The 15,267-nt window shown below is 45.1% G+C and overlaps 1 protein-coding gene across 4 annotated transcripts in view; it reads right to left on the bottom strand.

Annotated features, from left to right (window-relative positions):
* The window catches only part of LOC111843394 (copine-8-like), a 45,420-nt gene that overhangs the window by 8,636 nt on the left and 21,517 nt on the right, over positions 1–15,267 (bottom strand). For 2 of the 4 annotated variants that reach the window (XM_072710176.1, XM_023810944.2), the window contains exons 7-14: positions 12,475–12,538; positions 11,864–11,967; positions 10,533–10,637; positions 8,503–8,544; positions 8,150–8,225; positions 5,466–5,519; positions 4,585–4,646; positions 113–159 (exon numbers count right to left, since the gene is read on the bottom strand). In XM_072710176.1, the coding sequence (XP_072566277.1) occupies positions 113–159; positions 4,585–4,646; positions 5,466–5,519; positions 8,150–8,225; positions 8,503–8,544; positions 10,533–10,637; positions 11,864–11,967; positions 12,475–12,538 (554 nt within the window). The other 2 variants (XR_002838150.2, XM_072710177.1) reach the window with 2 other exon arrangements.

Genomic DNA, 15,267 nt, shown 5'->3' with positions numbered 1-15,267 from the left:
GTTTTCTTCATAGTAAGGGACTCACTGGATAGTACTTAAGCATCCATTTGCATATATTTAAATAATCTACGTTGCATATTCGTTAGTTACACTACGAGTTCACTGCACTCACCATTTGACGCCGTGAAATCAATCGCCACTGTGAAGTTGATCTGGGTTCTGAGAAAAACAATAAATAACACTGACATACTGTAATATATGATGCATCTACGAGAAGCGATACGCTGCTGTCAGCGGCTTCACAGACAGTGACGTCCCTCGTGCCTGAAAGGGCTGTAACAATAATATTGGAGCCAAGATAACATTCACTTTGAGATCCATATTTCCAAAAAGAATATGTGGTATCATCATCCCAAGATGAATGTCTTAGAAGCATGGCAGTAAGAGTCTGACACATATATTTTTCCCACGAGCTTTCAGCGGCCCTGGCGATACACAAGCCGGCAGTGATTGATGTAGACGGGTCAGCAGTAATCTATGCACTAACACACAGCAACACAAGGCTGAAACAGGAAGATGTCGCCATTTGCAAGAGGAGAGTTATTGCCACGGCTCAGACAGGAAACGGACCCGGATAACAAAAGAGGGAGAGAGAGGAAAAGCAACGCATCAGAGAACGAAAAAGTGGGACGAGTGGGACAGGGGACAGTGGCATCGCTCATCGCCTTCCAGGATCATGTTTTTCCAAAATCCACAGCATGCACCATTATCAGCTATCCATCTGCTTTTAAGAACTACTTACGCAACCAGAGTCAAGGTGATCTGGAGCCGTTCCCAGAAGGCACAGGGAATCCCTTCTACTGGCAAATGTTCACGCACGGTCTAACTGTGAGATAATGACCCAAGCAGCTGATCTGCATGTCAATGAGCAATGGAAGGAAATCCCACAAGAGCACAGGGGGACCCTGGAAAACTCACAGAGAGCTGCATCTGGTTGTAACCTGGCAACGGAAGGGACAACGGTGCTACTCGCCGAGCTGCTCAGACCACGGCTGTCTAAGTAGCATTCATCCTGGAGTGAGGTTCCACAGCAGTAGGTAAGGATCACTGAAGACGGTGCTTGGCCAACATGTTCAAGAGCAACCAGACACGTCCTATTTCAGCACCGAGGAGGGAACAAGAGCTTAACACAGCTGAAACATCATTGCATGGAGATGGCTGTGGATGAAACAGATGTGAATGCATGGCTCATAGCTGCCGGATAAGGCGACAGAGCATCTCAGTGATTGTTCGGAAGAAGAGGCGGAGGAAGCATGCCGTGCTTTTTCCCACCTCACCTCTTCTACAGGTAGTGCAGTTTGCTCAGAACCCTCACCTGCAACTCCTGTCTCAATTATAATGGTTGTAATTTTGGTCGGTGGGGGTTCAGCGAAGCTGGGATTGAAGGTAACGCAGTGCCCCAAGGGACTCGGAGTCTGGGAACTCCACCAGTCTGACACATCTGCTGAAATCAGCCAGCTACCATGCCTGTGTGGGATGTCAGTAACTCAAATATTTCGCTCAAAATAGACCTGGAAAGTCTCGTCTTATGAAACAATTAACCTTATCCCACGGAACCTCTGTAGAGCTGCTTGTACAGAAATGGTGAGTCACAAAGAAGTGTATAGTCCTCCAACAGAGTTATTAGGATTAAATGGATTAAATTGTGTTGTTTTGTTATATTTCAATAGAAGGCTTATAAATTCCATTAAATTTCACAGAATGGGAGCTGTGTTTTAAATGCATTTTCAATGGCGAGTAGCACAACAGGTATGGTCAGAAACACAAATAATATAATGAGTGTGAAACAGATTTTCTGAAGACACATACAGCTTTCCCTAATGAGGTATGATGAGTCATATCTCGCAGAGATTCTTCATTGATCTATATCAGGGGTGTCAAACTCCAGTCCTGGAGGGCCGGAGCCCTACACCTTTTTGGGTTTCACCTCATTTAACACACCTGATTCAACTCCTTGCACCTCCTTGTGCTAATTACCACACAGTTCTTGAACTGAATCATTTGTGATGGAACAGGGAAAGAGCAAATCTACACAGGACTCCGGCCCCCCAGGACTGGAGTTTGACACCCCTGATCTATATGATGAGGTGAAACTACAGAGACAGTGCTTCCTTTTCCAGAACCTGTCCACTGAACACTCCTACTGCTCTCAAAGCAGGACTGGTCATGCCTGATGCCAGAAACCTTCAAAGGCAGGAAGAATCAAGATGGGACATACCTGCTGATCTGACTGACCAGAATAACAACAATCCCTTTCAAATTTCACAGACCTAAGCCTCTGGCTAAATGTAAATCAGCAAATTCATTTGACTACCTTCTGTTCTGTGACAGATAAAATATTTAGAGTTTTTTTTTTTTTTACGACTGAGTCTGAATGGCACCCATTGACTAGCTTTGGATGAGAGCTGAGTTAACTTATTTTGGTTTTTGCTTTTCAATATACCATTAAACACCCCTCAATAAAACTGCAGTAGATCCATAAGAAACAGAGGCAGAGATCCCAAAGCAAACCCAAGTACCGAGGGTCTGGCTGGTGGCTTCATGCGACACTTTTTGTTTTATAAGCTATTCAGCAAAAACACAGACACTCTGTGTTCCATAACGAGTAAAACATGTAGAGACACTCCCCGGCTTAAGATGGTCCATTTTACAATATTTCAAATATCTCGACTCGATGGGTCAAAGTTTTTCACTCTCAGTTCATTATTCAATAAATTACATGAGATATTCAACACTCTATTATTAAATAGGCTTTGTGTTAATGAATTTTCCCAACTGTAGGCTAATGTAAGTGTTCTAAGCATGTTTGAGGTAGGCTAGGCTATGGTGTTTGTTAGGTTAGGTATACTGTATTAAAATGCATTTTTGCCTTACGATATTTTAGCCTTACGACTGGTTTATCGGAACGTAACCCCTTCGTAACCCAGGGAGAGTCTGTACTGCAGGGGTAGACAAACCTGATCCTGACTGGCAGTATCCATCAGATTTTCTATCCTAACTAATGAATTATTATCTACCTGAGGTCAAGTGTAAGTCATCAGAAATCAGGTAGGATGGAAAACCTGCAGGACACTGGCTCCCCAGGACCAGGGATGCCTGCCCCTGATGTACTATATATCTACAGTACATCAAATCTTTCCAGACTTATTCTGCTTCTTTACTAATAATGTATTCCAGGTGTCTCCATTTCAGGGGCTTGTCCTTGCAAGCTAAGTGCTTCATAGTGCCTTTGCTCTGACTCAAAAGTGGAATCCACACGCAATAGACAAACTTAGAAGAATATCTAGAGAACAGAGTGATTTATGGTTTGGGGTTACGTATTCCATTTGCCGGGTGAGAAAGCAGGCCGGCATGAAGGACAAACGCTGTTAAACTCATGTCCCGCGTAAGATTAAGAGCTATGACCGCCTACCGTGTGATCTGAAATCGCCATTAATCCCATGAACATCACTGCGCACGTTTCTAGGGAGTCATTCAGCACAGTCCTGACATCTGCATAGTCGATCAAACGAAACAATGCACGGTTTTACAAGGTGGGACGAAACAGTGTGCCAGTACCTCCCTTGTGAGGTGCCTAAACACAAGAAGCATCCCCAGTACTCAGAAGAGAAAAAAAAGAAGTCAGTCCCAGTACTGCATCCAGGTGAGTACTGGCCCATTTCAAGTACTGTTTCTTCAGCACGGCCAGTGAGCAAGGTTATGCCATCAGACATTAGTCATAAACAACCACAGCATATTGGTACCCTGTGTATCTACTGATGACTTCAACCCACAGAAGCAGTGCACTCTTTTTGTATTCTTACACGTTCCCCGTAGCTACCAGAGCCTGGACACTCCGCTCCCCTGAGTCGCCGCTGTCACACACAGGTCCGACCGCCCTTGGCAGTTCTAGCGGGAGGCGGCTCCTCTCCTCCGCCTGACAGTTCGTCAACGGACGCTCCAGTGGGAGTTAAACTGTTCCCTGCACCCAGACCAATTAAGTCAGCTTCATTTTCCAGGGCTCACTACTTCTAATGCGACTGACGAGCGACTGATGCCCAGCGGGAGACAACGGGGCCATGCAGACGTAAACGGGAAAATGCCGCCATCTCGCACCTCGCTTCTGAGGGAGATTGCGGCTCGCTTCACCGCCGTTCCACTGTGCGTCAAACTCTCGCCCACCCGGCTGACTATTTTAAGAAGAAGACAATTTTCTTCCCGTCTTAATGAAAAGCAGTCAAAATGCAGGCATGGCAGCCCGCTCCGCTTGACTGAGCCTATTGTGAAACCCAACTTACAGATGAGTGGGAGTCATCCTGCAGAGCTCATTGGTTCGGCGTGATAATTATCAGCCGTACATCAAGACAAGCCTGCCGCAGGTCTCAAATCAGTTCAGCAGAGCTGTCAGCTTCACACGAGGGGGAACTAATAACATTCTACCTTATTTCAGGCACACTAGAGCATACGTTAATTACCAACAGCAGCACCGCAGCTGAGTATGGTTCAGCTGGGCCAAATATCGCCTAAGTAATTAAATTAGCATGCAGCATTGTTTGAGGCTTCAAGCTGACTGCGGAGACGGGTACAGGTTTTTTTTTAACTTACCCGCCTTTGATGTAGTCCAGGAAAGTGACATCAATATTGACAAGAAATGACAGCAGGGTCACCTGTTGGGATAATAATGTGGAATTACAATGGTGAAGGTCTTTGTCTGGGGAGTTTTTAACAGGCCCCTAGGAAGGTGCATTTCTGGATCACCTGTTTCAGATTCATTCACGTCACGTTTCTCAAAAACGGTTTTGCATGTGGAACACCCAGCTGAAAAACGATTAAATGTGAATAAGCATTAGCAGTGGAAATGTGGGGAAGCGCTGGAACCGCAGCCCGGCGCCTCCTGTCCGGAAGCAAAGTCCAGCAGAAGTAACACGCCTGTGTTTACATCTTGAATGTTGTGAATGTTTTATATGACCTTTCATTTTAATGTATGATTCTTAACTAACACTATATTTCTCAAAATACTAACAAAAAAGGTACAAAAAATAAATACACACACACAGAGACCTGCACTCATATCTTTGTTGAGACTGTTCATTCATTTCTATGGGCAAAACTCTAATCCCAACAACAACAACCTTAACCCTACCCAGCCCTAACCGTAACCATAAGAAACCAAACAAAATACAAGACTTTTGGCATTTTTAGTTTTTTGATTGCGTTTACAGATCTTTGTGGGGACCTGAATAACATCAAAATAACAGGTTTTTAACACATCGTGGAGACATTTGGTCCCTACAATGTAAAGTATACCTGAAACACACACACACACACACACACACACACCAAGCCACTCATCGAGCATGAAATGCCTGTTGAGTTTCTGAGTGTCCATCTGCCTACTTAACACATAAATAAACACATAGCAGCCTGACTCGGGGTTGAGGGCCTGTGATTGTGACTCTGTCGGCGGGGTGACTCGAGTGACTCACTGTTCCCGAGTTCTGGTATTTTTTCTTCCTCTCTTTCTTCTTTGGGTTCAGCACCTGTGGAAGCAGCACTGGTTAATGACTCTGGCTCACGTGGCCAAATCGGATGCGAAAAATAGCCAGTTGCCACAATGTTGTATCATCCAAATGGAAAGCACATGGATTACAGTTAGAGGTGGGTGTCATTAAGATTTTAATGGTACCACTACTCTTACTGATACTGCTTATCGATCCAGTGCTTTAACGGTACTCTTATTAGTATATTTTATTTACTGAGAAAAAAAACAAATTAAGACCATTTCAGATTGACTTTATGAATGACATATGATGCTCTGATTTCAGATTGACTTTATGAATGTACCCATAACGATCAGCTGGCTGTTAGTTACTTTTACTCATTAACCCACATTTGTATAATTTAGTGAACTGCATCTGTGGGCTCCAGACCGCTAGCATAGAAAACATACCTGGGGCAGCGACAGATAAACTACGAGCTGGGCAGTCAAACCCTGAGTTTCTCCGTATGCGTGTGGACTTTTGCTAGATGTTTTGACAGATTGCTTGTGTTTCCGACCATACATGCAGAAGACTTGTTAGAAAGTCAGCATCGACTCCAGTGAAACGTTACCACACTTTTGAACGTTTAGTTCTCCCCACCATTGTCACTAAAAGCAGATTCTCTGAGTGTGATTGTGTGAGTGCTGCACGATGCTGCGTGTAAGAGAGTGAAAAAGAGAGCGAGAGTGAGTAAGCTGCCCTGTGCCCCACCCCTCACACACAGGCTGCCCTGTGCCCCACCCCTCACACACAGGCTGCTCTGTGCCCCACCCCTCACACACAGGCTGCCCCTGTGCCCCACCCCTCACACACAGGCTGCCCCTGTGCCCCATCCCTCACACACAGGTTGCCCCTGTGCCCCACCCCTCACACACAGGCTGCCCTGTGCCCCACCCCTCACACACAGGCTGCCCTGTGCCCCACCCCTCACACACAGGCTGCTCTGTGCCCCATCCCTCACACACAGGCTGCCCCTGTGCCCCATCCCTCACACACAGGCTGCCCCTGTGCCCCATCCCTCACACACAGGCTGCCCCTGTGTCCCATCCCTCACACACAGGCTGCCCTGTGCCCCACCCCTCACACACAGGCTGCCCTGTGCCCCATCCCTCACACACAGGCTGCCCCTGTGCCCCACCCCTCACACACAGGCTGATTGTAGACTGTTGTAAGCAGTCTGTAGGAAGGAAAGTCAGCCGGATCCATAGCCAGGGAACTTAAAACCTCCTATTTCATTCTCAGCACATCTTAAACTCTATTTCCAAGTCATCGACTTCCCAACGGGAAGTCAACGATCTTGGCCCGGGAGCCAGGTGTGATTCAGTAGATCGCAAGCCAGAAATGGGGTTCTTCTGTGAACATTCAGGAGGTGGAGCAACCAAAACAAAAATGTTCTGCTGAGTCTAATCACGTGGGGCAGTACGGGGGTGCCGTGGTTCGCACTGTGGCCTGGGACCTGGGTTCACATCACCGCCAGGATTCCATGTGCGTGGAGTTTGCATGTTCTCCCCCTGTCATCGTGGGGTTTCTTCTGGGTGCTCTGGTTTCACCCCCACAGTAAAAAACATGCCCGTAGGTGTGCCTGTGTGACTGAATGGTGTGTGAGTGTGCCCTGCGGTGGGTTGGTGCCCCATCTTGGGTTGTTCCCTGCCTTGCACCTATAGCCTCTGGGATAGGCTCCAGACCCCCTGCCACCCTGAATTGGATAAGGGGTTTCAGAAAATGGATATATGAGTATAAATAATTCCAGGAAAGAGTAAATATGAGTACCCCTTACCTTGCGTCTTATTTATAAAACCCATCGACCCACCTCTCTTAAACAGTTAAAGCTGGTGCGACGCCTAGTATAGTCCCCTCATGCGAGAGTCTGTGAAAACGCTGAATGTCAGTTCCACTGAGCAACAGGCGAGGGGGTGTGGGAGCGAGAGAAGCACTCCGTGCACAGCACGACGGGACGCCTTTAGTCCCCCTGCGGGCCTGTGATTCTGTGAGTGTGCAAATTAGTGCGACAGCTGAGTACACAGATCAGGAGTCTGTCAGCAACAGCACCACTCAGCTGCTGACAGGTAATGCATGGAAAAGTGAAAAGAAAAACACAGCAGATATGCGATCGTACAGCACTAGCATTTTTGTGACAGAATGCAATCACTACATCTCATTAAACATAAGTTGCTGAAATCATCACCTTCTCTCAACACTGTGTTCTAATTAATATCTACTAGCTTGTCTTTCCTTGGGGAGAACATTCTGCAGACAAGATTTCACTTCATTCTCTGAGTCAACCAGCTTGCAAGTGATTCTCCCCCTAAGGGATCAGTTCTGTGCCTCTGTGCGTGAGTGGATGTGCGTGTGAATGGATTTAAGTGTGTGTGTGTGTCTGTCTGTGTCTGTGTCTGTGTCTGTCTGTCTGTGTCTGTGTCTGTCTGTGTGTGTCTGTGTCTGTCTGTCTGTGTCTGTCTGTGTGTGTCTGTCTGTGTCTGTCTGTGTGTGTCTGTGTCTGTCTGTGTGTGTCTGTCTGTGTCTGTCTGTCTGTGTGTGTGTGTCTGTCTGTGTCTGTGTCTGTCTGTGTGTGTCTGTGTCTGTGTCTGTCTGTGTGTGTTCCTGAGGTCTCAGCTGGTCTGGCCTCTCACCTCGTACACGTTGAACTGGGACTGGCCACTGGAGAGCTCCCTGTAACTGGTGCTGAACTCTCCAATGAAGTCATGACTGAGGAGACAGACATTCCAGACGCCATTCTTACTAGGATGAACAATGTGAAAAGTGACTGACACTAAAGCATATGCACACAATAGAGTACAGTTTAAAAACAAAACGAACAGGCCTATCCTGTCAATACAGAGAGTTTAAATTTCACTGGCAGCCAAGAATGTATGGAGCCTGCCGATAGCATCTGCGGAATAGCCGCGTCTGCGCTAGCGAGTGCTTCCTAACAGCTTTGCATTGAGCTGCACGTCAAGGCCATCATGGATAATGAGCTTCTCACCTGCCATCACGGTCCCAGTCGTACACCTCGATCTTGATAGCTCTGTTTGGGAATAAAATAAGCAAAAATGTATCAGCTTTCATGCTTTCAGCTGCTTATAGACATTAAGTATGAAAACACCTATGGCACGCTTAGGCAGAGTTGGTCTGAGCTGGCCGCTTTGGCTACCCAGTGGTCACATGTATCTGAGAAGCTTTTCGCCTTGTTTTGTGAGTGCGCCCATCTGGAGAAAGCTCAGATGGATCACTTCATCTAAGATTCATATGCCAATGCATCTATCAATCCATCTTCTAAACCACTAGTTCAGTACCGGGTCAAGGCATGTTGCCAATGAGCTAAGATCTAATTCCTCTGTTCCTGCAGGAGGGAGGGAACTTCTATCATTTACACGGTAAGTGTCGCCTCACCCACTCTCCACTTGAACGCAGATCAAAGCACTCAGCTTTTGCAGGCATAATTGAGTTGTGATGGCCCTCCTCACCGCCTGCAACCAGCCCATTGAAACCTCATTAAATTATCTTTAATTTCATTAATTGGCTAGGAGTCAATTTCTGGGGCACTGACACCAGGATTTTTACAGAAGAAGCCTGAAATGAGCTCTTGTACAAAGAGACTCTCAGTTAGGTACCGGCCGGCAGCTAAGCACATTGACTGGAGGAAAAATCTGGACCAAAATGATTCAGATTAATTTCTCAGGAGGAAATGTCACATTTAAATAATTTTTCTTTTTGCTAACCTATGCCTTGTCATTATTTTTGTTAAAAAAAATACGCTGAAATTAAAGTTAAGATTCCAACGGTTCCACCAAAAATATTGGTCAATTTCATCCTCAGTTTTCTCATAGAAGCCAATAAAAACCCCACTAAGCCCAGTACCAAAATAAAGTTTGAAAAACAAAGTTTTCATAAGATGCAAAGTGAAACCCAATGGAATTGAAAGTGAGGCCCCCACTCATCAGGTCAGGGGAATCCCAATAGCCATATCAGGGGGTATCCCAATAGCCATATCAAAGGGTACCCCAATAACCGTATCAGGGGGTATCCCAATAACCGTATCAGGGGGTATCCCAATAACCATATCAGGGGGTACCCCAATAACCATATCAGGGGGTATCCCAATAGCCGTATCTCAAAAACTGTTAAAGATAATGACTTAAAGCTTTGTGTCTTTTCTTGGATCAAATTAAAATATTCCAAACCGGCCCATTTTTCCATTTTTACTGGCTGGTACCTACTCCGTAGGTGTGTAACAAACATAGCACCCTGGCTGGGAGTGGTTATCACCCCAGCTTGGTGAGACTGGCTGACAAGGACCCCCTACAGACAGGGCAGGATACCCCCACGGAGCTCAGCAAGGGGCTGTGAAAACCACTGGGTCTGCCTGTACATTACAAGGGCAGTACTCAAGCCGTGAATACGGATCATTTTGTCTTTAAGTATATGGGACTATTTTAATTAAGCAAAGTCTTGTTTTCCCCTCCTTTATTCTGGCGTAACTTGTCTAGTGTGCATTGATACCATTGTTCTGAATGCTTATTACTTTTGCTGGATAAAGATGACTGTGGTCTGAAATACAGCACTCTCGGTTCCGTGTATTTTATTTATGATACATTGACAGATGCACTACATCTTTATTCAAAAGAAAGAGATGACATATTCTAAAATTAATTTTCTTTAAGCAAAAAAATTTGGAAAATTGATTTATATAAGCATTGCATCATATAATACTTTACCGATGCATTTAATTTATGCTTGTAACAAAAAAATAACATGAGGAATAAATCTGGTGATCGGATGAAGCCATGGCTTAACTGGCCGCGCCAGTGCCTCCTCCCCACAGCTCCCCGTCTTGCCTGTGTGTCTGTTCTGCCGTTATCTCCAATTTCCAGCTTCATGCGGACATTAAACACTTGGTGCTTTCGCTCCCTGCACACCTCTAATGAAAGGCAGAGCCTTAAGGCAGAGTCCTGTGGATCGTGCCACGGAGCGTCCCAGAGCAGCGATTGCCCAGCACAACCCCTTGTTCCTTACCTGTCATAGTCCCCATTACAGAGAGCCCTCACTGGGATCTTAAAGGCCTGCCAGACAGGGTCTAAGGTGTTCTTTACCACTTCTGTCTTGTGGCAAATTGTAAACCTGACAAGAAAACATGGAAGTTAGAATTAATTTCCTTCTGGGACCATCTAATCCAATCTAAACTGAAAATTAAAATGTGAACATCCTTAATTTCACCAGCTAGATTTTTCCTGCATAACCTGCAAGCATCTCACTGCATAAAAGTTAAAACCTGTAGAGTAATTATTTCCGAATTAGTGTGGCTTTTAGCAGAGTCCGCCACACTGCTTATAAGGTCCTGTTGTCTTTAGGGTACAGTAAATGCTATTAGTAAGGTCAGCACACCACATAATTACACACAGGGAACTTTAACACCATTAAAAAGTTTTCTGAGTTGTGCGAGTAATTTCATCTCTAGTTATGAGATGCAAAAACCAGAGAGGGGGACTGTGAACACTTCAGGCAAGAGAATAAACAATTAACATTTAATCTTTCGTCTCATTTGATCCAGCATCTCCTTCACCAGCTCGTGCAAAAGAAGGTCCAGTATGAGCCTGACATTACACAAGACGACAAATGCACTCCACTTTAATAATACATTAACATGTTTTATCTTCGCTCCAGTTCTTCTAGATGCTTAAAACTGTCTCCTGCTATCAATAATTGCACAAAATCTGCTTTTCTAAAGTGAATAATGCATTGTGTCTCGTCTCCTGGTGCATCCCATTCAGGGAGCAAATCTTCCCCCAATCTAAAGGTCAAATCTTCCAGCACTGAGAAGATAATCAAACATTAAAGGTTTTTCTGAGCTATTGTGCCTAAAACCTTTTACGTCTTTTAGATTCAAGCGGATGTGAAAGGCAAAAGGCTTCTTCGGCCTGACGTCGTTAGCCCCAAAGATTTAAAAAGCTAATTTCTCGACGGCGAATAACCATTTGTCCCAACTGTAAAGAAACGTGGGATCTGGTAAGAAAAAAAGAGAAAAAATCTCATTTAGATAATAACAAAAGCGAGTGCAGAAGTGATCATGGGCTGAGATCAAAATCTATGAATATATTATTATTGTCTGTCTGTTATTAATGGAGGTGGATGTGCTGTATTGTTTAGCAAAAAAAGCAGGCGAACACAGCCTGGGGGCATTTGGGGGGGTCACCTCTGTCATCAATCTGAGAAGAGGCCAGGTGTCTGTAACTCCACAGGGCTATTTCACTGGAGGGATTCAATGAAAAGCAATTTCTCCAAGGTTACAGGAAGGCCGCGAGAAGCGCCGGCTCGCTCGCCATCGTGTGAGATAATGGGCTGCTCACGTGCCGTCTTCATTGCTGCGGTAGAAGACCAGGAATGGATCGGATTTCCCGAAGAAGTCCTTCTTGTCTAGTCTGTTGCCACAAAACTGCATCATTACGGATTCCTGGAACCAGAAAACATACAAAAATCCTCATTTCAAACATCAGGGGCTGTTCGTCTTTATAACTCTGACTTGTAGTGAACATATATAATTAAAATAAGAAAAATGCTTGATAGCTTTATATGAACCCTGCTGATTTTTTCACAGGTGAACTGAGCTCATCAGATTCTTGCTCCCAGTTGTAGTGTCAACTACATAGCAAAATGGTTGGGAATTAGGGGGCTCATGTCTGGCAGTCCCATGGCTTCAGGCCTCCCTTCTGGATCATTCTCCCACACCATAGGGGCTGGAGGATGCCAATAGGTAAACACGGCTCTCCCCCTACCTTGCAGGTATATAAGGCACAGAAGTTTGCGTCCATGGCCAGGTACTCAAAGCGGCAGGCCGGATTTTAAGGTGCTCTAAGCTCCCGGCTGTGACATCACGAATGTCATGTGACCATCTGTGTGTTAACGGCGCAGTAGACTTTGCTATCAGGTGGAGTAGTCAGCTCTCAAAGCAAATACTTACTCTGCAGTTCCCAAGTTCTTCGGCTTTGATGATGATGGTTCCGCATTTTTTTCCGGGGATGCCCCTGTTAACGATCAAGGGGCATATTAAATAAATGACCAGAGCCAAAAATGAACATTTCTGTTCATGACTGTGCTGAGAATCACTGACCACTTTCCTGGAAGAAGGGAATCTTAACAGAACCAAAACACTGAACCTAGACTTTGAGTTTTACCCTAGACTTTGAGCGTTACCCTAGACCCCCCTATTCAAATCTGGCCCTCGATTCCAAATCCAGGCCTTGTTTTCAAGTCTCCTAGGTAGTTACAGTAGCTTAATAATTTCTGGCTCTAATTGGCCAGAGGCTTCACAACTGGCTCTCAGGTAAAGGAAGGCTGGAAAACCAGCAGTGCTCTGCCCTGGAGGACCGTGGTTTGAATAGCCCTCCCCTAGACTTTGAGCGTTACCCTGCTATTTCAGAAAAGCATTCAGTAGACCTATGACAACAATCAAACCGCAGGAGACCGAAGCCTCTTTCAACCTCAGCATCATTCATCACTCAGTACTGAAGTCGCTTTTACCTTTACTTTAATCCCCAGACTATAGTCCAGTCAACTGGTCATGGCAGGATACAGAGAAAAAGTCCAATTATGCTTTGAAAATAAGTGTCAACTAAGAAATGGTGATTCCTTTTTAATAAACAAATGTATGTTGGTGGAAATATGACTACTGAAAGGTGTATTTTTAAGCCTTCTAATAAATGAACTAAAATAGAAAATCCATAGAGAAAAATCAACTGAAAGTGTGAATTCAGCTATGAAGAGTCATTCTGGCGGTAAAATATTGCTTTTTAGAGATCAGTTTAAACTGTAGTAGTTTTTATAGAAAAGTGACAAATTGCAGACTGAAATTACTGTAATACTTGCCTCATTAAAGTATAACTGCTGCCTGAGGAGATTACTTCAGTGACATCAATATTCAACCCTGACCAAACTGGATTAAATGCCGGAACTATAATGATGGCATTTATGATATCCTGAAGTCACAGTGACTTAAGATTGTCACAGATTTTGAGCCCACGGTGGAATGTGCTGAATTATTTCACCTTTAGATTCAGCGGTGATGCAAGAGGAAGAGCCCCTGTACTGCATTTCAGCTTCTGCGGAGTATATATGTACCGGTGCCCTCTATGCTGAGCCAGAGTATTTGCTGAGGTCATAGGACATACTCCCTGTGAGTAACTTCTACCTACATGCTAAAGCATGAGAGCAAAGATGATGCAAAAAACAGAAATCAACACAAGCAAACAGAAATCAACGTAACTATACCTAAGTGCAGAACTACCTTCATGTTCTGCTATATAATATACTCTGAGTGTGCAAAGAGTATCTAAAGATGTTCAGTGAATGAGTTCAAGTCGAAGAGTAGATGCTGGAAATAAGTTTTCTATTGGCTGGATGGTCAAAGTGCAATGCGCTATGATCAGGAAGGGGTTGTGTATTTGCGGATGGGGGGGGGGGCCTGGTGTTCTCCTGGAACATGAGGAGAATGAGGGAATGAAGAGAGATGCTTTCTGGCCTATGTATTCTCTAGGCACCAAGGTGGTGAACCAAAACCACTTCTCCTAATAGAAACGGATTTTCACAAAGCTGATTCCCAAACAAACGTATCACCTGACTGCTCAACTCATTAAGCACAATCTGCGACTCACTGCTCAACTCAGTCATTCTCCAGACCTAAATTAATTAACTGCATGCATGGTCGAATAGGCAATAACACACTTTTTGTAAAAAAAGGTTTACAATAATAGGATCTATTCCAAATGAATCCCAAAGGCAGCCACCACGTCTCCATGGGCAATGCCGCATTTGAGACATTGCCGCAGATATTGGTGTGGCTGACATGCATTCTCCTTGGAGGAGGGAGGGACTGGAAATGAAATCCATGTTTACTCCATGGAGGAGGTCACTGAAGGGGGTTCATTCAAATCTGAACCGTACTGAGGTGCTCAGGGCAGGGGGCAACCTCGGGGGGGAGGGGGGGGGGTAGGTGACGTAGAGCTGAAAGCACTCACTTTAGCAACCTGGAATCGTCAACCTGCTGCATTGTTGTGGGAGCGATGCGACGGTGTCATATAATGCGACATGCACTGCAGTTACGGAAGCAGACTGGAGCTCTTCCAGGGTCTGTTCTGCCATATGCTTCTTGGTGCAGTCAATAAGTCGTATTAAAAATGGATGGATGATAGATGGATGGAGGGAGCAATAGATGGATGGATGGATGGATGGAAGGATGATCTCAGTCAAAGACTACACCGTAAGGCTCTTCTAGATGAAAATGACCATTCCCAGTCACAAAATGCTCACTTGTCCGTGGATGGTTCTGGGCTACCGCAATCGCACAAGATCCCTCTTGTCATTTGTGGAACGTCACACCACTAAGTAACAGCAAGGGTTATTCGAATGACCTGCTTTCCAAACAAGACCCATCTTTTCGAATTTCTGAAACATTTAATCAAGGCACTCTGATTTGCAATCAGTATCTCCGGAACTAATTAGGCATCAGCTGCAGCTTGGATATCAGTTCTAATTACCTTCACACACCCAACGAGGGAGATGAAAGTAATTACAACGCAAACACACACTACGTGGTGCATCACGGTCGCACTCCTTTCGTGCAGAGCTCAGATCTCCTGCGATGTACGGGCTGTCGCAGCGAGGAGGTAATCATTCATCTGGATTTTGTGGTGAACATTTTGCCTGCGGTTGGCAAAAGTGGGGAACAGATTACGGTGCTCAGGGGAATTACCTCTAA

This window comes from Paramormyrops kingsleyae, chromosome 3, assembly GCF_048594095.1.
Source record: "Paramormyrops kingsleyae isolate MSU_618 chromosome 3, PKINGS_0.4, whole genome shotgun sequence".
Taxonomy (NCBI): Eukaryota; Metazoa; Chordata; class Actinopteri; order Osteoglossiformes; family Mormyridae; genus Paramormyrops; species Paramormyrops kingsleyae.
Note: the sequence above shows the minus strand (reverse complement) of the source record. Positions and strands in the feature narration are given on the sequence as shown.